The 24359-nt window shown below is 38.5% G+C and overlaps 2 protein-coding genes across 4 annotated transcripts; one reads left to right on the forward strand and one right to left on the reverse strand.

Annotated features, from left to right (window-relative positions):
- The first annotated feature begins 4810 nt into the window (after positions 1-4810).
- Positions 4811-10812, forward strand: tnnt2d (troponin T2d, cardiac). Its single transcript, XM_061721043.1, has 9 exons — positions 4811-4897; positions 4985-5042; positions 5156-5272; positions 5355-5432; positions 6225-6335; positions 6422-6537; positions 7370-7460; positions 8935-8972; positions 10366-10812. Exons 2-9 carry the CDS (start codon positions 4989-4991, stop codon positions 10409-10411), a joined length of 651 nt encoding a protein of 216 aa, XP_061577027.1. The 5' UTR covers positions 4811-4897; positions 4985-4988; the 3' UTR covers positions 10412-10812.
- Positions 10008-23309, reverse strand: dnm1l (dynamin 1-like). Of its 3 annotated transcripts, XM_061721040.1 has the most exons (20): positions 23095-23309; positions 20955-21099; positions 19980-20009; positions 18591-18637; positions 18028-18099; positions 17837-17923; positions 17498-17660; positions 17297-17417; positions 17059-17190; positions 16771-16977; positions 16541-16661; positions 16298-16453; positions 15262-15351; positions 15085-15177; positions 14814-14867; positions 14545-14616; positions 13315-13491; positions 13043-13152; positions 12745-12904; positions 10008-11273 (listed from the first exon to the last, which is right to left on the reverse strand). In XM_061721040.1, exons 1-20 carry the CDS (start codon positions 23194-23196, stop codon positions 11217-11219), a joined length of 2196 nt encoding a protein of 731 aa, XP_061577024.1. In that variant the 5' UTR covers positions 23197-23309; the 3' UTR covers positions 10008-11216. The 3 variants fall into 3 exon arrangements, with proteins under 3 accessions (XP_061577024.1, XP_061577025.1, XP_061577026.1); XM_061721041.1 differs by lacking the exon at positions 19980-20009 and having other exon boundaries at positions 10009-11273; XM_061721042.1 differs by lacking the exon at positions 14545-14616 and having other exon boundaries at positions 10009-11273.
- Positions 23310-24359: the final 1050 nt, after the last annotated feature.

A 24359-nucleotide genomic window follows, 5' to 3' on the forward strand; every position in this document is an offset into this window, starting at 1 on the left:
ACAAAACTTTACTTTTAGAAATGTAACGTTAGCTGAACTTGTGGTGCAGCTGTCAAATCACAAAGTTTGCCTCATCATTACCATCTACCTTTATTGCTTAACATTAACCAAGTAGGTTTTATTTATAACAAAGTAGTGGGTTACTGTGGAAAAACAAAGGAAAATCAAAATAAAGACAGAATAAAAATGGATGAATGGATTGAGCACGGATGTCATGCTTGAGAGACATTGTCCATCTACAAAGTATTCACTCCTGACGGATGAAAGAGGGAGGAATTCTGGTGGGTTGGCTGAAGCTACTAAGAATGACGGCCATACAGGAGCAAATGTTCACAACTTAAAACAACTTAAACGTCATGAGTTTTATAGTCTTATGAGCGATATCATATTGCAGATTTTTAAATGTGACACTTTTGCATCAGACGTACATCCGTAGATGTTGAACGCTGTTGTTCTGCAGACCGTGTTGCATGAGATGCTCACATGACTGCGCAGCAACGCAGATTTTCTGTGGTGAATAAATTGACACAGTGAAAGTGTGTTTGATACAGTGTTCATTTGAAACCTCATTAAGCTGATGACGTTTGAGCCGTTTTAGATGCTGAAAAATACATCTTCTGTGGCTCTTATTTTGAATAACTTTTAGTGCAGCTCCTCTCCAGAATTCCTGCTTGATTCTGTGCTGTCACTGCTTTCAATGCAGGCAACATTTCACCTACAAACACGTACTTAATGCAATTATATCAATATAAAAAAATTAAAAAGATTGTGAAAATGGCATTAAATTATTTTCTAACACACTGTTTTTCCACTGACAGAAGATTTAACACATTTGTGGAGCCTGTTTTGATATGTAAATGTTACTTTGCTTTCAAATTACATTGACATGTCCCATAATCCATTGAGGTATTGTAGTTTAGATACTATTTTCCTATAACGCAGGGAACATTTTAGCTTTGTTTTACTTCAAGCTGGTTTTTTCGACAATAACAGCCATCAGCTGGAAGTTGAGTGACTAGCCTGTTTACAGTTGTTATTTTTCTCAAAGTTGGTCTCACTTTCTGTTAACCTGCCATTATCTATCAGTTATAGGCTACCCCTTTAATAAATATTGTGTTTAAATATTTCTGGGTTGAGTAATCAATTACAAATATGTTAATCCATCAATTTTAAGGCAATAACAAGAACAACTTTGGGCTTCTCAGTGGACGGGAGAGGGTGCTTCACCACTTCATGCTAAAACATGACTTTTATGTTCTGCAATGAGTCTTAATTTAAATAATCTTGCAACTTTCATCCTATGTAATCATCAGATTAACATTTGTATGTGCTTAACACTTATGTTTGTAAGCAAAAGCAGGCATTGATATTGATATTTCTATGATAGCTGTATTTTGCATTTATTTCTAAGGAAAGGTCACCAGGTTTAAGTATCACAAGTACCTAATAAAATCTAATACAACCTCAGTCTGACGTTACATTTGCAGGACATCTGAACTAAACTTAGTATTTCCTACGAGATGTTTAACTAAGCAGTTATACCTGTGCATGTGATGTTTTATATGAAGTATATCAATAACAAAATTAACAAAAGGACTATTTTAGGAGAGTCTGCGATCTGGGACCAGGAGATAATGACAATTCTGTGACAATCATCTTGGTTTGTTAACATCTATGGTTGTACCAGTTAAGCATCACATCATGTTGTAATAGTTCCACCAACATAGTCTATGATTAGTAGTGTGACTAGAGCAGAAACTATTGAGCTAATGGAAAGCTGCTGTATTTAACAAGCAGGTGATGGTTGTTGCTTGTCTGTCATCAGCACCAACAAACAACATGCTCTCTGTCTCTTTAAGCCTGTAATTAATACTAAATAGACATTATTTGTTAGCAGTGCTCATAGATCACATCCTGCCAAACTCTATTGTGAACTATCTACTTTTTTGTGGTTGAGTGCTTTGTTTGAAGTGTTTAATTTGACTGATATCTGCAATAAAAAAGATTTAAAAAAAAGAAGTGTTTTGGTTGCCTTCCTTTATTATACTGACGTAAATGTTGCCGTCTTAAACCTGAGTTGCAATGAAAGCTTGAATGGATAGGTGATATTTCAGAGGCCGGACTCTACCTGTGGAGTATTAGTTTGTGCACGTGTGTATTTGTGAGGGTTTTAGGGACAGCGCTCTGATGTCCAGCTGCCTAACAATAGCCCGGTCAGCCATAGGTTGCTGCTGTCACATGAGTAAAAAAGGGCTGGCCCTTGTATCCTTGATGCTCAACCTGCTTGTGGAGCTCAAGGAGCTGAAGTCTGCTGCTCGTCTCTTGTCAGGGTCACAGGTAAGGACATTACTATATAAGCAACTCAAGAACAAAAATAACAAAATAGAAGAAAAAAAAATAACAACAAAACATTGTTTACCCCTAACAGAAAACTGAACTGCTCAATGAAAATTATTCCAGATTTTTCTGTTTTTTATATTGTAATCTTCATTGAAGATCAGTCGGCAGAAATTCCACTCTGTCAAAGTATTTTGCTTTCTGCCTGCTGACATTATTTACGGCCTCATTTGGAGTCTAACTGAGATACTTTGCAGCCTCATTCACCAAAGCATTGTTGCAGTTTCTTTTTAATGTCTTTATTTTCCAGACCGTGATTCATAAATGCTTCATAACTGTTCATGTGTGGCACTGTTGGACACATAGATCAATAAATAACATTTTGTGTGGTTTCTTTGCATTTCTTTTCTAATATTTCTGGTTCATATTCCATCTCCTGACACAACGTATATGAACAAATTAAGCGTAATTGACAGGGATGGAAGGCAACCAAGCTCTTTTACTCAAAACCTGTGCTGGGGTCCAAAGTTGTAGTTAAATCTAACTTTGTGTTTTACAGTTACACTACTGTGTTTGTGTGTGTTTTTTCACTTCATTTAACCTTGCAACTGAAGTAACAACCACCTGTTACCCTGCATACTAGTTTGCATGTCAGGTCATTTAAGAACAGTATCAAAATACTTTTTCAGCCTCAGTAATTTCACAATTTACAAACATCAGAATTGACATGTTTTCCATTATATCTTGAATTTATTCTCTGGGGCTGAGGATCTATAAAGGATTTTCTGATTAGGATTATTTTACGGCATCTTACCTGTATTGATGTGATTGACATTGTGAATATCTATTTTTCAGCGCTGCCACAATAACCTTGCAGAGATAATTGGTCCAATACTGACACTTTTTGTACATAGTGTGAACTTTCTTTTCAATTTTCTATCAGAAAATCAGATCTATCAGATCAGAAATGTCAGTAAGTGTAAACATAGTATGATGGGGATCAATTTTACAGAATTCAACTGTATCAACATGTCGGACACGGAGGAAGTCATGGAGGAGCAGTACGTCATCAATTTTATTCTTTCCTTTCTTCACATAACAAATGCAACACTTGGCCATTGCTTGAATAAATGCTCATTTTAGTTAATGATTATTTGTCAAAATTATTTTGTTCATTAACTGCATCTATTTTATTCCTTTCTTTATACTACTGTCCTGAAGGGAGGGAGAAGGTAAGAAAATAACTTTCTTATTTTATTATTTTTCAATTAGAATGATGTGATATTCTTCTGCGGCTTCAACCTCAGACACAAGATTTTAGCATCATTAGCACCAGGAATAGCCTGTTGTTGATGTTTGAATAGTTTCCCTCTTTCACTGGAATCAACTTTCTCAATCCTGCAAATTTCTTAATTGTTTCAAATCACCATGAAAGATCTCCACTCCTCTGCCACTGCCGTAAAACAATTTATGAGATTCAAATCAGGCTCATTCCATGATCCCCCGTTTCTTCTTAATTAGCCATACAGTACCTTGACGAACTCATTGCTGGTCTCTGAAAGGTTCACTTCCACGACTAAATTCAACTTCAACAGCCCAGCTAACTTTACATTGGCCATACATTGTCACATTTGAGACTGAATCAGTGACTTGTTTTGTCCCTGTGATGGCTAAGCAGCTCCCTAACCATAGCGCTCCCTCCACCGTGCTTGGCAGTTGGTATGGAGTTTGCCTTCAGGAGAAATGCTTTTGATTTGTGTCAAATTGTATACTTTACCAGCCAGATGGCTCTTGTCTCGTGCTACCGTATACATTAATTAACAAACTGTAGTTTTTCTCTAATTCTCATTTTAAACAGCAGTGACGTGCTTCTTAATTTGTGCAGTCTATTTGACCATTTAAAATCCACTTGGACACAAACAGCTCCAAGAGTTTTCTTGAAAACCATGTGACATAGTATTTTTAAGGGTTTGGAGAAATTTTTCTGCATCAAGTGAAGCAAACCTTTTTTCTTAAGGCCTCAAACTGCTTTTTTTGATCCTCATAATACCTCATATCTCTGCACCAAAGAGACCATCAGGTCCTTGACGTTAAAGGCATAAATAGACCTGGAACTCCCTGATTAGGTTCTAATTACTGGCAATAAATTTGGAATCTGTCATTCAATGCAAAAAACCAGCACCTCCAGAAATAAGCCTAATATTCCATACATCTCTGCAAAATCCTCTTATTTAAAGCAGTAATATCTTTGCCAATGGGTGAAGAAAAACTATCTATACCAAAACAGTATCAAATAATATTCAAATTTGCTCAAATCAAGGCTTTTTGACTTTTTTAGAAATTAGTTTTTGTGGTGTACATTTAAAGATTTGAAGTTGTGATAGTAACGTCCCAGAGTGACTACAAAGGGTCACTTTTTATCATGTGGGAATTTCCTCTGGATGGGGCAACGATTCAAAGACTTCTATCCTTTCTTATGACTGTAACTAGTATTTCACTCACTTATCAGTATATTTATCACTTTTTCCCCTGCTCTAGATGGATCAAAGCCCAAGCCCAAGTAAGTGTCTTAGCCCCTTTTTACTTATGCAGTTAACACAGAACCTCAATGATGGTGTGTAGTTTAATAAACTCCTGACATCTGCAGGTTTATGACAAATATTTCGGCCCCGAAGATCCCTGATGGTGAAAAAGTGGACTTTGATGTGAGTATGGCTTAAAAGCCTTGCTCTGGAAACATCTGTTTGCACCTGATTCAACAAACATTTGACAATGTATGATCGTTAGAAACTTCAGAAACGTGCGTTTCTGATGGCAGGAGATGAGCAGGAAGCGTCAGGAGAAGGATCTGGCCGAGCTGCAGTCTCTTATTGAGGCTCACTTCATCCAGAGGAAGAAGGAGGAGGAAGACCTCATTGCCCTTGTTAACAGGATTGTGAGGATGCAAGTCTCAGTCTCAGTTACTGTGTCTCCGAGCGCTCGGAATGAACACTAACGGTATGTTTTTGTGTTTTCAGGAAAAGCGTCGTGCTGAAAGAGCCGAGCAGCAGAGGGTCAGAGCAGAGAGAGAGAAGGAGAGGCAGGCCAGGCTGGCGGTGAGCACCTTAGGTCATTTCCTCACACTTCTGCTGCTAAACCAGCAGAGGTGTCAAAAGTATTCACATTAATTACTCAGGTAGAATTATAGATACTAGAGTTTAAAAATACTCCTGTAGAAGTTGAAGTATCAACTCAAGTTTTTTACTCAAGTAAAAGTATAAAAGTACTGGTTTCAAAACTACTTAAAGTATAAAAGTAAAAGTAATGTAAGTGGGAAAAAAGCCATTAAGGACAAAAGCCATTGAAAATGAATGCATCTTAGTATAATGCAAATATATTAAAGAACCATGTGTACTATTGAGCATTAACATGTGTTTCAGAGAGCAGAAGATATGATGACTAGTTGGCTATAAGTATTGTAATGGTGCAAAAAGTCAAACTTCAGAGGCATGTCATCATTTATCCTAATGTTTATTGGAATGTGCATCCAAGTTTAGTTACAGGAATCTGTAAGAACAAAACTGGACAAGAACATCTGCCACAACCACAACCAAATTCACTCTATCCGGTTGGAGCAATTTAACTGGATAGTTTTTTTTTTAAAGGCCGAAATGAAATTGAAAGTAATGAGGCTGTTTTTAAAATGTAAGGAGTAAAAAGTACAGATAATTGCGTGAAAATGTAAGGAGTAAAAGTAAAAAGTCATCTGAAAAATAATTACTCCAGTGAAGTATAGATAACCAAAATTTCTACTTAAGTAAGGTAACAAAGTATTTGTACTTCGTTACTTGACACCTCTGTAAACCAGACACCAGTAAGAGAAAACAATCCCCTTTTTCTGCACACAGGAAGAGAAAGAGCGTAAAGAGCAGGAGGAGCAACGTAGGAAGCACGACGACGATGCCAAGAAGAAGAAGGCCCTCACAAACATGACTGCACAGTACACCGCTGGACAGAAAGTCGGTGCTTTTGGCAAAAATGAAAATAAAACATCTCTTTCGACATGCAGATTGACGTATGTTTGTCCTTTATTTGAACAATACAGGGTGGCGGAGAGAAGAGAGGAGCCAAGAAACAAACTGAGAGAGAGAAGAAGAAGAAGATCCTGGCTGAGCGCAGGAAGCCTCTCACCATCGATCATCTCACCGAGGATAAACTCAAGTATGACCAGTACTGGAGTTGAGGGGGGATGGCATCCCCCCCTGAAATAAAAACAGTCAAAATCATCCCCCCTGTAAAACTGCCATCCCCCCTTTTCATCCCTTATGTCATTTCATCAATGAATGTGGTTTTACTGCTATTTCAACATTTAGAGTCATCACCAGAAAAATAACACCAGAAAAATAACTTATTTGACAATTTTCACCTGTTTCAAGTAAATTTTCACTTGAAATAAGTAGAAATATCTGCCAGTGGGACAAGATTTATCTTCTTATTACAAGCAAAGAAATCTTGTTCCACTGGCAGATTTTTCTACTTATTTCAAGTGAAAATCTACCTGAAACAGGTGAAAATTGTTGTTTTTTCCAGTGATGAGTCTTGTTTTAAGTGTAATAAGATTTTTTTTTTACTAAAATGAGACATTTTAACTAGAAATAGGACAAATATTCTTATTTTGAGTTTTTGCAGTGATCCATTTTACTTATCCTGTGAAGGACAGAGTCATATTGATAAGTTCAGAAAACTGTTTTATTTTTGTGTTTTGATGTATTTGATGTAAGCCCAGTGGATATTTAAAGCTTACAGAAGGCTGCATTTAACTGCTGCTATGTCATTCCTGCAGTATTTCTGCAGGTGTTTTGGTCAGTGCTATTATTTGTAATATATTATATTATTAGTAATCAGCACAAATTATCTGTCCCCATATGATAAAATCCACCATCCCCCCTGATTTCTTTGTACAACTCGAGTACTGAGTACGACACAAACCTGCCGTCTGCTTCAGGCCTGACGTCTCCTACTGACCTGACGACAATGTCCTGTCTGTGTTTAGGGAGAAGGCTAGTGAAATGTGGCAGTCGCTGATGGGGCTGGAGGCGGAGAAATTCGACCTCAGTGAGAAGCTTAAAAGACAGAAGTATGATGTAAGTCCCACAACCTCCATTTTTCTGCAATCTTCTACAATGGATAGAAAAACAGAGACCAGAGCACGTTAGAAACATCAGAAGACTTCCATGAACTGGAGCACAAGTCCTGCACTTGGTTTTAAAAACTTCCTGCAGCCTTCTAATGGCTGGACATGGCTACTTAAGTCTTATTGTATTTCTACTATATTTCAGCTCAGTTATAGGCAGAGGTGTCAAAAGTATTCACATTCATTACTCAGGTAGAATTATATATACTAGAGTTTTAACATACTCCTGTAGAAGTTGAAGTATCAACTCAAGTTTTTTACTCAAGTAAAAGTATAAAAGTACTGGTTTCAAAACTACTTAAAGTATAAAAGTAAAAGTAATGTAAGGGGAAAAAAGCCATTAAGGACAAAAGCCATTGAAAATGAATGCATCTTAGTATAATGCAAATATATTAAAGAACCATATATGTGTACTATTGAGCATTAACGTGTGTTTCAGAGAGCAGAAGATATGATGACTAGTTGCCTATACGTATTGTAATGGTGCAAAAAGTCAAACTTCAGAGGCATGTTATCATTTATCCTAACCTTTATTGGAATGTACATCTAAGTTTAGTTGCAGGAATCTGAGGGAACGGATGTAAGAACAAAACTGGACAAGAACATCTGAAACAACCACAACCAAATTCACTCTATCCGGATGGAGCAATTTAACTGGATAGTTTTTTTTTAAAGGCCGAAATGAAATAGAGTAACAAGGCTGTTTTTAAAATGTAAGGAGTAAAAAGTACAGATAATTGCGTGAAAATGTAAGGAGTAAAAGTAAAAAGTCGTCTGAAAAATAATTACTCCAGTGAAGTATAGATAACCAAAATTTCTACTTAAGTAAGGTAACAAAGTATTTGTACTTTGTTACTTGACACCTCTGGTTATAGGAGACGTATTATGCATTTATTTATATTACCTTTTTAACATGCTGACACAATTTCCAGAGGTCAGCTACCTTTTCAGTCTTTAACAGCTGTTGATGGCAGCTGATTTTAAGGGGCAGGGTCAGACACCCCAGTCTGATCCACTTCCCTCTTTTTTTCTTTTTTCCTTTTCTTGGAGTTTGTGCGACCCACTAATGAGAAATGGCAATCTCTGCATGATGTGAAGATTGGTGCAGTTAAAGATGGCTGTCGGGATGTCACTGATCCTTGCAGAGCTCAACAGCTCCCCACAGTGTCACATTTTCAGACCTACTTGGCCCCGAAGTGACATAGTCGTGTTACATCAGTTTTTGATTGGTGTCTCTTAAGACACCAAAAATATATGAATTAGTGTGATAAATGTGTTTTTTGATCAACACATCCACTTTAAAAATAATGTTTCAGTTAAAAAGTTGTTTTGGGTCAACAAGATTCGAGTTGGAAACCTCTTCTGTACTTGCATGGTGTCCTGCACTTAAAAAAATATATTTATATAGATGTTTGTGTTTGCAGATCAACCAGCTTCTTGCTCGAGTTCAAGACCACCAAAGGTACGTATGCAACTGTCAATCAATTCAGATGAGACCATCTGAAATTCAGTTCAGCCTTTGTTGACAACTGAAACGTGGAATGCATCAGAAAGGAGTCGTTAGGGTACTTTTAGCGAAGGCTAAAATATTAATGCATCCCTCTGAACTTCATTCATCATCAGAGGTGTCAAAAGTATTCACATTCATTACTCAGGTAGAAGTATAGATACTAGAGTTTAAAAATACTCCTGTAGAAGTTGAAGTATGAACTCAAGTTTTTTACTCAAGTAAAAGTATAAAAGTACTGGTTTCAAAACTACTTAAAGTATAAAAGTAAAAGTAATGTAAGGGGGAAAGAAGCCATTAAGGACAAAAGCCATTGAAAATGAATGTATCTTAGTATAATGCAAATATATTAAAGAACCATATGTGTGTACTATTGAGCATTAACATGTGTTTCAGAGAGCAGGAGATATGAGTAGTTGCCTATAAGTATTGTAATGGTGCAAAAAGTCAAACTTCATGTTATCATTTATCCTAACCTTTATTGGAATGTACATCCAAGTTTAGTTGCAGGAATCTGAGGGAACGGATGTAAGAACAAAACTGGACAAGAACATCTGAAACAACCACAACCAAATTCACTCTATCCGGATGGAGCAATTTAACTGGATAGTTTTTTTTTAAAGGCCGAAATGAAAGAGTAACGAGGCTGTTTTTAAAATGTAAGGAGTAAAAAGTACAGATAATTGCGTGAAAATGTAAGAAGTAAAAGTAAAATGTCATCTGAAAAATAATGACTCCAGTGAAGTATAGACCAAAATTTCTACTTAAGTAAGGTAACAAAGTATTTGTACTTTGTTACTTGACACCTCTGTTCATCATCTCCACCTCAGTCACATCTTGAGTTTCATCTTTCCAGCCATGACTGATCATCGTGTTTATTTTGAGGGAGCCGCAAACTGGAATATTGTGATTAAAAATGTGATTTAAAATGTCAGCACATTAGGAAATCTAAAGCTATGATTTATATTTATGACTCGTCGTATATGAGAATGAACCTGGCTCTTTTTCTTGTCATATCAAACATATGACGATTGATGAACAGAACTCACGGAGAGTGAAAAAACCCATTTCCTGTTCCAATATTGGGAGGGAAGAATCTGGGATTGGGAGACATCATCCCCTAATCTAAACGGTGCACTTTCACCATAACAAAGGACACCTCTTATCTTTGCACATAAAAATATGATTTATTTCATTATTTCATTGTGTCCCTAACAATTAAAAGAGCATATCTTCACTGTGATTTTCCTTTTTACCATCAGCTCCAACATTCAAACCCCTATGCACTTATTTCTTTGCAACTCATCCTTGACTGTAGCATTTACTGCTCTCTTCTTTCGTCTCCTAGTGCCAAAGGCCGTGGCAAGGGCAAGATGGGCGGTCGGCTGAGGTAAAGCTGCTGCCAAACGGAGCCCAGGCAGACGTCGCGCCAGCGCCCGCCCCCGCCCCACACCTCTGCAGTCACTGTGTTCTTTGTTCTGTTGTGTTGGGCTATATCATCATGAGCTCAAAACAATAAATAAGTCAGTGCACCCTCGCTGATACGTCTCTGTAAACCACGTACATACCGTCTTTTTCTGTGTACATTCGTCCAACATACAGCACAGGACAATAATACTTTTATACAAAAACAGCAACAAATGTGTCTGATTTAGCTTGCTTTCAGGTCTACATCGAACATGACGCCTTTAAAAATAAGGAAATATCTAAATAAAGCAAGTTCAATTCTTTGGAAATAAATTTGCGGCAAATATATTGCATCAAGATCTAATAAAGAGAATGCCTACATGCTTAATATGGTTCTGTCATTTCTAACTTTAATTCAAATCTAAAATATAAGTAGACATTTCTCAGCAAGGCTCCACACAGTGGTGATGCATGACATTATCTATATACCTTGTGTTATAATTACATTCAGAAAAATATAATCTAGGAACAGGAGAGTGAGTAATGCTAATAAAGAAAGATAGAAAATACACCATCCTTCATTATGTACAAGTCCTTGTTCTGTAGATTAAAACTATACTTTTGATTTACACATATCCACAGCAGTGCTTTATAAAGTTGTCGCTTCAGTCGGCGATACTGCAAGACTTGGTAAGGTGGGCGGGATGGGGGGGGGGGGGGGGGGGTTTCCTGCCGATGGATGGTCCATGAAGATGAGGTTCCTGGAGGGATGAGGCTCAAGAGAGGTTCTCCTCACCACATGTGGGTTTCTCTGATCTCTGCTATCACCTGGCTGGCTTTCTGCAAAGCCTGTACTCGGAGAAGAGAAAAGAAGAAAAGAAAGAAAAAGTGTCACCTTTGCAGCTTTCTGTACCTACAATATACTGTTTATAGATCAAATAAAACATGGGAGTCTGCAGTCTATTTCTGTTATGTAGATGTGGCTTATTCATTTGTGTTGGTCAAGTAGCAATAAATAGATATTGTAAATGCTTGTGCTGGCCACTAAAATGCCCTTGAGGAACTTAAAAATATACTGTAAATCACTACAAGAAGGGATGGATCCAATAACTCTACACACACTGAATATCTGGTTTGATTATGTCAGACAGCACAAATTAAAAAGAGATGTGAAATTGTTGAGCTAGTTTGCTTATGACGGCTTTAAGTAAATGTAAATGACTTCAACTTCAGAGACTGGAGTAGGAAAGGGCTCACAGCAATGTGTAAATTAATGAAGAATGGACACATAATGAGCTTCCAGGAGCTGAAAATGGACTATGGCCTTGAAAATAGAGACCACTTCAGATTTCTACAGCTACGTGACTACTTTATAAAGGACATACAACCTGTAAAAAATCTAAATGGTGTACTCGATGTAATGATCAAGACATACAATGAAACCAAACTGAAAGCAGTTTCAGTGTTGTACCAAAACTTAAGAGATTCAGAAGATTTCTCCACTCTGAATGAGCTGAAGACCAACATTACTGTAGAGTGGCAGAGTATGTGTGAAATACAACACACAACTACAAATTCGAGAATATGGCGAGAATTCGGGTGGAAAAACCTAACCCGCTTTTTCATAACTCCCAAATTAAAAAGTAAACAAACACGTTCCCAGCACTCATGTTGGCGTTTATGTGGTGTAAGGGAAGAGAATCATACACACATTTTTTGGGGATGTCAGAAACTTAACCCATTTTGGGAAAACGTACACGATATAATTAAGAACATCCTGGGTTATGAAATACCTTAAGAATGTAGTGTTATGTACCTTGGGAACTTGAATCATTATGTCCTGGTCAAAGACAGATATTTAATAAAAATACTACTGGTCACGTGTAAAAAAAACAATAACAAGAAGATGGTATAAGGTTGAACCACCAGCTGTGAATGAATGGGTAGAAATCATTAGAGAAGTCCATAACATGGAGAGAATGACATATAGACTTAGAATGAAGGAAAATGTCTCTTTGACTAAATGGGAGAAATGGACCCGATGGGACACAGTGGGGAATACTTGAAATCTGTCTTATTCATATCTCTCTCTCTTGGATCTATTGTAATTTAATAATAGACACATGTAGCCGCAACTGTTGTAATTGTTTTGTTTGTTTGTTCTTTTGAAAATGTTCAATAAAAATTAAAGTTAAAAAAAAAAAAAAATACTATAAATGATGACAGTTTTGTATATCTGCTGCCGGTTCGAAGGGAAATCAAGAGAGTTAAATTGCCAAATTGCATTTTTTGCAGCGCTGCAGAACTATGGTGCTCAAACCTTCAGCATGTCGGCGGCCTCGTTGCGTCTCTGAGCCATGTCCTCGGACTCCGTCAGCAGGTCGTTCAGCAGGGCCGTCTTGTATAACTGACCCACCAGCTCGCTCTGCAGGCAGTCCTTCACGTGGTTCACCAGGAAATGCATCACTGCTTTCGGCACGCTGAGGCCAAACAATCAATATGCAAGGGAAGACACAGTAAACAAGGGATTTGTTTGATTCACTGATATTATTTTAATCCCAAAGAACTGCATCGGTGTTTAACTGTTTGCATCATGTGAAATGGGGCTAAAAATGTACCTGTCTTGGATATTTTTCCTAACGATAAGGAAATACGACTTGATGAGTCTCTCGATAACCTCACAGTCCCTCTGCTCCCGAGCAGACAACTTCCTGGAAACTGGAACAGGCTGGTAACAAAAACACATATCTACTTTATCAGTGCAGATAAGCGATTTGATCCCGGCACGTTTCAAACACGACAGCTAGAGTAAAACAAACAACAGAACTATTTTGTGTTTAAAACTACTATAAAAGGAGCAGAGCGGTTTTTGCCGGTGCAGGGTACCTACCACATCTAGCAGGTTAACAGCGTGACCTCTCTGGGGACTTGGGGGAAGCAGGACCTGGGGCGGGGCCCGGTCACCTGACGCCCCTTCCTCCCCCCTCTTCAACATGCCCCTCCAGGAACCCGTCCCACCGTCCACCTGCTCGCCGGCAGGAGCGCTCTGGGAGCCGCTGGCCGCTGCCTGCAGAAGGAGACGGAGACAAGGGGACAGGTCCGTCAGGGAAACGTGTCCTACACGTGTACAAGGCACGGAGAAGAGGCTGAATTAAAGGGGACCTATTATGAGAAACACGTTTTTTCTTGCTTTAACATATAAAAAGTGGTCTCCCCTCAGCCGGCCAACTCAGAGAAGGAGGAAAGCAACCAAATTCTGCAGTGTCTGTACAGCCGCCCGGATGAGCCATCCAGTGTGATGTGGCTTCTATGAGCCCTTTCGATGGAGCGATTTACATAGGTTGGCCTCCGATGCGTGAAACCACGTCCACAACTAACTCTGCCGGCCGGAGCTTCCACCATTTTTTCGTAGCGGTGTATCGCGTCATTCAGGCAGCCAATCAGCACAGAGCCTCATTATCATAGCCCCGCCCACTCAGAATCCCTCATAGATAATGAGGTTAGAGAATTGGATGATAAAGACATGGCTCAGAGGCTGAATTTCTAATTTATTTAGCAAAAACAATCAAAAGCTTGTTTTTAAGACATTCAAGGCCTGTTTAAAATAGGTATTAGATGCCACAATAGGTCCCCTTTAACATCCCTGACAGATTTTTAACTGGAGCATTCCAGCATTCTTCTTTGAATTGACTGCAAAGAAGTTCATCCAGTTGTTTTTTATTTTTCTGACTTTGAAGAATAAAAACTGGTGGATAGAAGTTTTTGAAACCCTTCCTGTGACTGGTATTAAATCTAAAATGGTAAAGAGTCCACACTTCCACAATGCATCGTTTCATTATACTTCACATAACTGGGGCTAGAGATTAACTGCCAATCATTAGGAGGACAACCAACTGTACCTCAAATTAGTAAACATGCAGGAAACAAAATGGGTTAGAAATTAATATGACTATAGTCAAGGCTCAGATAAGTAGTTCTAAAAAAAAAAAGAAAAGCAAACATCTGCAGCATGGTGTCAGGAATCGATTCCTGATTTTTAAGGACTGAGAGAAGGTTTTTGAGGTGTGAGTGGGGGGTTGTCAGATGCAGACTATGCAGGCAGTAAGGGAACGGGACACACCTTGGTGGCCTCACCCTCCAGGACAGGAGGTTCAGTGGGATAGAAATACTGCCCACCGGGGCTTTTAAGGGACTGAAAGGAAGACAGACAGAAGTAAAGAATGGAAAGAAAACTGGCAGGAGCTACAGGAAAAGGGAGCACATGAGCTCTGGAAAACTGTTATCTGGAGAGAAATATTGTAGTAGATTTAAAAAGGAGATGATGGAGTGAAACAAAGAAAAACTTCCAAAGGCTGGAACAAAGGTATCTCTCGCAGAGATGGACCCCACCTTGTCTCTGGGAACAGCAGGTGGCAGGTCTCTGAGTCTGCTACGTCTCTGCTCCTACAAAACAGAAGTACGACACATGTAGCAACGTTCAAAGAACAATGAGCAGAGATTTTTCTTTTTCAGAAATACGTTTTGTTAGCCGCTTTGAGCTTCAAAGCCCCTGATATGCGCACTATGATCAATGCTTAGTCCTTTTGATTGCAGTCAAAACGTACTGTGATTATTCTGCAGGTGCAAAACTGCATGAAAAGAGAAGAAGTTGATTTCTTACATCAAGGTTATTGTTCATGAGCCCACAGGCATCTGCAAAGTCAGGGTGTTTGGTGTTGATATACGCCAGCTCGATAGCAACCAGGTTGTGAACCTGCAAAGAAATAAAGAGAATAAACTGATCAGACAGTAACTTCCTTTAATATTCAGTGGTTTTTAAATGGGAGCGCGTTTTGACCATTTCATTTGTGACTGGTAGTCTTCTCCTGAGAAGGGAGGTGACCACTTCTACTATGGCATCATGGAGCTTTGGAAACCTCAACAACTCCTGCAGAGATAAAACAATCAGCAGAATTATTATGGCTGTGACATGTGAATGCTGCTGTGCTTTAGTCACCAGTGGTTTTTATTTTTTTATTATTTTTATTTATTTTTTATTAGTTTGCACACAATAAAAAGTAGCACTTGCAATCAAAATAGTAAAACAAATGTGACAGGAGAGGTCAAAAAGCCAACAGGCTTATGCAGCGGACCTCCCCTCAATTTAGGAAGTAAAACAGTAATTACAAAAAAATCAAAAACAAAAACACAACAAGACGAAGACTATAAACAAAAAACAAAGAAGGTTAGACTACATAATTACAGATCATCAACACACAAAAAAATCAACAAAACAAACAAAAAAAAAAAAAAATCAACAAAGAAAACTTATGACATTTTTTAAAACGTGAATTAAATGAGATGATACATTTCTTTTAAAAATCTCTAGAGAAGCAGAGCTTTGGATAATGTGAGATTTGGAGTTCCATATTTGTACACCGCTATATCTGAGGCAAAACTGACCGTGTTAAGTTTTATAAAAAGGAAGATGAAGATGATTAACCTGTCTAGTATTATATGAATGTATTTGAGAATGATATGTAAAAAAAATACTAAACGATAGTGGTAAAGAAAAAGGCAAAAATATAGATTTGTATAAAAACACACATATTTGATGAATATTTATGTCATATACTGAAAGAATTTTGAGTTTTCTGAACCAAGGAGTAGAGGGTTCCGTAGAGTTAGAAAAAGTTGCCAGTCTTACAAATCGTTTTTGCATTAAATAAAGTTGATGAAGACTGGAAGGGTATGCATTTGCCCAAACAATATTACCATAAATCAAATCAGGATAAATCCTAGAATAATATAGAGTTAATAAGCAAGAAATATTAACGAGATTTCGCAGTTTGCTGATGATGCCCAATTATGCACATGTGGGGCCTGTTTCTTACCTGCGTGCTATAATTGCTGCAGTGCTGGATGATTCTTTGCATCTCTTCATGAACCAGCTCCACGCAGCGCAGACTGGGCTCCTCCAGACGTTTGACCTGCCGTTTTACCAGCAACTCAAACGAAATCTCAGGCACAAACAGAGCAGGCCTCGGCCCCTGTCGGAGGAACGTACACTTTCAGTCTTCAAAAAAGCTTTCTGATAGAACAAAGATTAAAACAAAGAGAGGAAACGGAAATCCCACCGTTGCATTTCTAATGGCTGTCAGCACATCGATGGTCGTCAGGCCGCCCAGAGGATCGACAGACTCTAACGTGCGACCAAACGTCTCGTGGAATATATAACAGATTCTCGCTCCACCGCATCTGAAGAAGAGAGATGAAATCGAAATGCAGGAAGGCTTGACGATCATGGTGTCAGCATTCCTGAGTGGTGAATGGAAATATATGCAGGTACAGGAGTTGCCTGACTTACAATTCAGTTGTTTCAATATACTTGGCTGTGCCCTCTATTGTGTTGCAGTACTCTGCAGCAAACTTGGTGATGAGCTGCAGCAACGTGGCACTCTTGTCGTCCACAGGCTCACCATAACTGTTCAGCAAAGACTGGTACTGTGCAGCCAGCACGTTGATCCTCGTCTTCAGCTCAGGAAGACAGTCTCTGATGTGATGCATCAATAGCCTGTGGTGATAAGATAATAGGATTTACTTAATATAGTAACTGATTCATAGACTTGATTTGTTAAATGATAATCTACTATACCTGTTTAATGTCCTTGCCAAATATTTAGTTCCATTTCTGTTTGCTAGGGAGGGGTATTTCTTTTGTAAGAAGGCATATTCATCACGAATAGAATCAGCCACTGATTTCTTTTGATTGATATCCAACTGACTCCTGAGAAAATGTACAAAAAAAAAAAAAAACACTTGTTAGATCATGTTGTTCTTACAACTTTCCCTCCATGCTGTGCTTATTTAAGAAGCACATGCTGCAGTCGTACCTGTTAACTATTCCTATGATACCAAGTTTGACAGGAATGACTCTGCCCATCAACACATCCATGGCATCTGTGCCTGCGTCCATGAGATCCAGTTTGGTCACCACCGCGAGTGTCCTCCTCCCTAAACAGAAAAACGTGCTTAACTAGTGACGAACACAATGCAGAGGCAAAGATCATAAAGAGCACGTGACCAGAATTTACCATCAAGGTCGACCTCACGGGCGACCTTGAGAGCCTCAGAGGTCGCCATATCTGTGTTGGCAGCGGTCACGGCCAAGATGATGGAGTTGGGGTTGGAGATGTATTTCAGAATCAGCTCTTTGATCTGGATCTCTATATCTTTGGGCTGATCTCCTACCGGTACCTGTTTCAACGGGTACATGTCGGCTTCCAGTTTCAGAACTATGTTTTAAGACACTTTAAAACATGTTTTCACTTCAACATGGTACTGTGTGACCAAAAATAGCAATAAGATGTGGTTCTTTGTTCATGTAAATGTATAATCTGGACATTAGAAAGCAAAAGTGAAACCAATAATACCTTTGTAATTCCAGGAAGATCCACTAATGTGAGGTTCACGACATGTGGGGAGAAGATTTTCAGGTGAATGGGCTCATCACTAATACCCTAAGGAAAAAAAACATCAGGAAGATGTTGATAATGATCATTTCTCCATGCGTATCATGTCCTGTCTGACCACTGTTCATGTAGAAGAATAGGAGTTAGCATACCTTGTTATTTCCAGACATTCTTTCTGTTTCTGCTTCAATTTCTTGTCTGATTTCCTCAAAGTCGGTGTAGATCTGAGGAAGAAGTTTGAACATTTACTTAAGCTTTATTCACAGGTAACATCAATGTAAGTAACAGTTTCTGGTATTCAGACGATAAAGGTAGAGGGAGAAAAAAAAAAAAAAACCCTGTTAAAACGTGATGCAACGAGAAAGTCTGACCAAGAAACCCAGAGAAGTCCTGGTTAGTGTCTTAAGACTTCTTTATTCAAAGATTAAGAGCTATTGTACATGGAGCTCAACCTTGGCAGACATTTACCCTACAGCCATCAAGATATTTTTAGCAGCTCAAAGGGTGTATGCCTGCTCACATTACAGGTTACATATCTTCTAGATCTAGACATACCACAAATCCAGAAAACAAGCCCCTCCAGCTATTCATTAAATGTCTATGTGTCAATACAGGTATGAAACCTCCCTTAAACAAGTTAATCAGAAATATTCAGACGTTTCCGGAAACAGTGTTGTAATACTGAAAACCTTCGTGGAGGAAATAGGAACTCTACCTTGTTCTTGGTGTGCAGGAATTTGCCCCATTCCTCTCCATCGATGCCTGCAGAAACATACACAGATGACAGATGTTTACTGACTGTGTGACGGCTGTGGCCTTGAGAACAGTTGCTTAGGATGCTTTCACACTTTAGCTCGCTGGCTCTGCTCCGAATCCCTTGAGTTTGTAAACTTGCAAGATTTACCGCTTGGTTCAGTTTCTTTTCATGCAGTGAAAAAAATCCAAGGATACCTAACTGTGTCACTTCAAGCCGTGCGAGAATGTCCAGCTTAGTGATTAAATGTGGATGCCACAGAAACAAAATAATCTACAGTAAGTACCGGAAGAAGACACTCTGTTGAGTATATAGGTGTAACTTTTGTTTTATTCACTTTTTTCTTAAATGGTACATAAAATTAGGACATTTTGTGGATTGTGAATCTGACTATACATTTCTAACAGGCCCCACATCCTCATCAAAACTCCACATTAGTCTGTAATTCATCCTCAGAGGACTGTAAGCCTATGCATGATTTAGCCAAGTGTTAATTCTGCAGAAAGATGTCCAATACCCCAAATCATGTGTTTTTAGGCATTTTGTCCTAAGTTGGCTGTACATGCCTTCTCACCAGAACAGCAACAGATTTAACTACATGGCTTGACAACTTGGCTGGATAACACCCTTTATCTGGTCAGGTCGTATTGGTACTTACTAGAATGCAAATACTGTCGCGACACTAGACGAAACAAACTGGAGCAAGTGGAAAAACAAACTTAAGTTTATTTTAAATTAACTGAAAGTGTGAAAGCATCCTGAGAGAAACACCACCTAACTAATATCTCATGGGAAACTTTTGTTTTCTACTGTTAAAGATGAAGTGGAAAAACTCCTCAGAGTTTTAAAAAGAAAGAAAATCTGAGAAACAATTGTGATTTTCAAACAACAAATAATGAAGGCAAAATACTTGCAAAGCTGAAAAAAGGGGGTGGCAAAATCCTATAGGGTTGTCAAATAACATCAAACAATAATACATATTAAAGACACAAGATTCAATAAGGATGAGTCTGTTAATCATTTAGAGGAACTAGACTTGTAATTCTTTTTGATCAAATTTGAATGATTGAACTTATGACTTTAAAAAAAGAAAGCCAGATTAAGATGACCTTTTTTCTGACAGCGATAAGTTTACTCCATCAACTGACACAGATGATCCTACAAGGACAGAAGGAGCTGAAAGCCTAAACAGAGGAAAATAAGCCACGCAGTCTTGTGGTTTTAGACAGCTAGACATATAAGGCAGGATGGGACACACAAAAAAACATCAGGACAGATGTGGTGTAGTGGAGGGAGGGTGGGGAATTATGCAACAAAAGATATAAAGACAAGGAACAAGGAAAAGGAGACCTCTTGAAAGGCGTCCATTTCTCTTTGATGCTGTAGTTAAAGAGAGACGACAGGAGACAAAACGGTTAGCTCGGTTATTTGCAGGTCCGGCAGGAGAGTCTGCAGTGACGCAGTGTTACTCTGAGGTCATTCCCAGTGAACGGCATTAAATAAAATCAGGGTGCTGGGACATCTCAGTCCCTTGTCCTTTCATAGAGGACCAGATGATATCAGACTTGATTCTACAACAAAATGCAATCACTTCATTAAAATGAAGACTTTCTACAAATATTAATTAAGATTTGTTTAAATCAGTGGTCACCAACCCTGGTCCTCGACATCTACTGTCCTGCATGTTTTGGATGTTTCCCGGACTCAGCACACCTGATTCTAATTAATGGTCCTCATTAGCTTGTTATCGAGGTCTGGACGGTTTTGTTGTTGCCGCTCCTTGTATCACGGTGTGCTGAAGCAGGGTACCATCTAAAACAGGGGTCACCAATCCTGGTCCTCAAGGGCCGGTGTCCCTGCAGGTTTTAGATGTTTCCCTGCTTCATTGCACCATGATACAAGTGACTGTGTCATTAACAGAATTGTGCAGCCCTGGATGACGATGATTAATTAGAATCAGGTGTGTTAAAGCAGGGAAACATCTAAAACATGCAAGACACCGGCCCTCGAGGACCAGGATTGGTGACCCCTGATCTAAAACATGCAGGACAGTAGATCTCGAGGACCAGGGTTGGTGACTACTGGTTTAAATACTCTAAAAGAGAAGAAGTTTCATGTTCAGAGAAAGAGTTTCCTAAAAATGTCTTCCTTTGCTTAAACCGTTACTAAGCCCCAATCAGTGAAAGAAGTATTATAACAAAAATCTGCTGCTGCTCATCTGATGGTGCATCTGTGCTGCAATGTGTACAAAAAAATATCATTATCTGACTATTACTTCAGCATGATCAAAGCACAGAAAAGAAAAGGAGAATTAAGTGGTGTTACCATTCTCTTCCCCAGTTTTCCTGCGGTCATCTGGGTCAATGTGAACAAGTTGCAGGATGAGTGGGCGACGAGTGACGATGCCGTGGCCGCGGGGCAATATATCCTTGCCGACCAGGCTCTCTAAAACAGAACTTTTGCCACTGCTCTGTAGACGAAACAAACAACAAAACAACTCAATTTGATCCAAGTTTGTATGAACATGCAAATATCAAAAAAACAAAAACTTTTTTTTTTAATAAAATGCAACTAAAATTGATTTTTCTGTTAAGACATTTATTTATTTTTAATTTCCAGAGCTGGGGTGGATGCTGTTATTTTTGACACTTTTTAAAATATCTGTTACAATGAATAACTGAAACCATGGGAATGTTGTTCACAATACGAGCAGCTGATTGAGCTTCTCAAGGACCAACTAATGCCTGAAACCCAGGTAAGTTGAAGAGGAAAGGTCAAGGAGAGGAAAGACAGAGATCAAGGAGAACAGGTTCAAATAATCTTATCCTATGGAAACTGTGAGATCACAAGGACTTAAAGAGGAAGATTTTGCACCAATAGAGAGACAACAGGAGGATCAGGAATGCAGCCATGTGTTTTTCACCCAAGACATGGCTTCATGCCCCGAACTTCAGAAGGTCCACACAGATTTTGGACAATGTGAGCAGACAAAAGACTCGAGAGACAGTCGGAACGTGGGCATGTTGCTGTGAATAGATGCCTCTACACCCCAGACAATGAGTTGGTGTGGCTGCAATTTTGTCCATAATGAGAACGTTCACCTGTATTACCTGCCGACGCTGCATGTGATAAAATCAGCTCAGTTGTTGCCAGGCGACAGGCACAGCACTCAATGCAGTCATTGTGATCTCTGGAGAACTTCAGCACACCACTCTCTGTCACTGAATTTCTCATAATGCATTATAAGATGTCCACAACATCCACCCACAATGAGATCTGATGGACTGAAATACCTCACTGACTTGGCTCACAGATTTTTGCTAAATTGATAAAAAAAAATGATGGCTAAAAATATGATCTTGAAAGTAAACCTCCTAGATTACCGGTAATACAACTAGATCTAATCAAGGAAAAGACACACAATTACTAATACTTAACACCTGATGTCAACCAATACAGTGCTAAAATAGTAAACACAACAGATTAGGCCTTTATAATATCCTTTGACTTGCATCGTGTGACTCAAAACAACCTCGGACACTGGCCAACACGTCTGAGACAGTTTCATCCTATTAGATGACCAGTGGAAGTAAATCCCTTAGACAAAAACTGCCACTTTAACCCAATTAGGCTCTGATGTGTACACAATTAACGTAAAGACTCCACTTCTGACCTTATGCGTCACATTTAACGCACATCCTGTGTACAGAATCATTACTCCAGCTCTTTAAAACAAACATGTTGTACATTTTTTTTTTATATATTATTTGTTCTTTTGTATTGCACCAATCACCAAAACAAATTAATTTTGTGTGTTAAACTACTTGGCAATAAACTTCTTTCTGATTCTGATTCTGATGCCTAATGACAAAAAAATGACCTAGTGACAATCTACAATCATTAATAGTTGGTGGTGCTGCTGACTTGTACAGTTACAGCACTTACAGTAGTTTCTGCTCACTTGTTTGTGACTTTTATGTGAAAAGGAAATACTTTTACATCTAAATAACAGAATAAACCATAAAATCTTGCAAAAGGAAAAGTGTAGTCAATATTCACCACAGAAAACCTACTAAGTTGTCCATGTTGAGTCACACCTCATACCATAGACATAACTCATAAACTTGTAATATTAGTGTATGTTTACACAGCAAAATGTGTTGGGTTTTATTTTTCCATACAGGCGTCTGATTTGAAAAAAAAGGAAATAAAGTTAAAGGAGAAAAACATTGAAATTCTATGTCTAAGATAAATATCAAACAGCCACATTACATTGATTAATGTCCATTAATGTCCACTCAGTTGATATGGTGCACGAGTAAAAAGTACAAACATAATAGTAAAGTCAGTTTAAGTGTTTATGAGGGTTGAAACTTGATGAAACTGAAAGAAAAGACTGTTGCAAAGGTGAAAGAAAACATTGATAACAAGTTTGCGCAGGCTAACCAGCCCGCTAGTTCCTCACCTGAGTTCCCACAACAACTATTTGCGGCAGCTGAATAATATCTGCACCGACCGTGTTAAAAACATCTTGTAGTTTGTTTATGACAGGTATGAGGGCCTCCATTAGCTCCGATACTAATCCAGACCTGTCAAGCGCACAACTTTCTTTACGATATCGAAGACGCGGTACAAAGTCATTCAATGTCCCTCTGCTAAAGCTACTGGCGACGACATGCCGACAACTGCGCACATACTGGCTCAGCGTTGCATCATGGGAGTTGGAGTCCAGAACGGCCCCGTTTGGCGTTTCTGTGTCAAAGGTTGTATTTTTCTGAACTACATTTCCTACAGTTGACATGACGTGCGTATTACTACAGTAGTGGAAAGATAGAAGATCGCTTAAAGTAGGGAAACAGTTGCATGGAAAAACTTTTTCTCTTTATTTATTTATTTTTTGTTGAATACAATTTATAAACTAAAACACAGAGTTATTTGACCTAATTTTTTTATAGAGACAAAAAACGTTTGAAATAATTTAAAAAACATTGGAAGAGGGCTTCATTTTTCACCACTTGATATTTAGCCAGGTATGGAAAAACATTTTTCTTTTAAATGAATACAATTTATAAACAAAAACTCACATTTATACAAACTGCTTGTGGAGGAAATACAATACATTATAGGAAAATAGAACATATTTTGGGAGGTATCATGAACAAGAGACATACACACAAACAATAAGGTAAACATAAATACAATTAATAACAAAAAAGTAAGGCATTTTAAGTATAATTCTTTTTCAGTTATTTGACCTAATTTTTTTATAGAGACAAAAAACCGTTTGAAATCATTTAAAAAACATTGGAAAGAGGGCCTAATTTTTCTCCACTTACAACAGACAACAACACAAATACAGGTGTGAAAGGATTTTAAATGCATTATGTCAGTACGTGTTGATAAAATAACGTGACTGTAAAACACAAGTAATAATTTTCTGGTGAAAGTGATATTAGAAATATAATCAATATAATGAAATTGATTTCAGTGATTTAGGTTTACCGACTTTATATTTGTGGCAGGGTGGAGGAGCAGACGCTCAGCAGATTGGGCACAGGTGGGCCCAATCAACCTCTCCACCCTGCCTGCCTTCATAAGGAGCAGCTGCACTCCAGAGAGGGGCTGCTGCAGGGAGAAGGTTCTGCTTGTGCACGTGTGGTGATTGAATAAAAGAGTTCCTGCACTAAAACCCCGTGTCCTGTCGGTCGTCCCCAGTGGCAACGAGCTTGC

The sequence above is a fragment of the Cololabis saira genome, chromosome 5 (assembly GCF_033807715.1).
Source record: "Cololabis saira isolate AMF1-May2022 chromosome 5, fColSai1.1, whole genome shotgun sequence".
Lineage (NCBI taxonomy): Eukaryota > Metazoa > Chordata > Actinopteri > Beloniformes > Belonidae > Cololabis > Cololabis saira.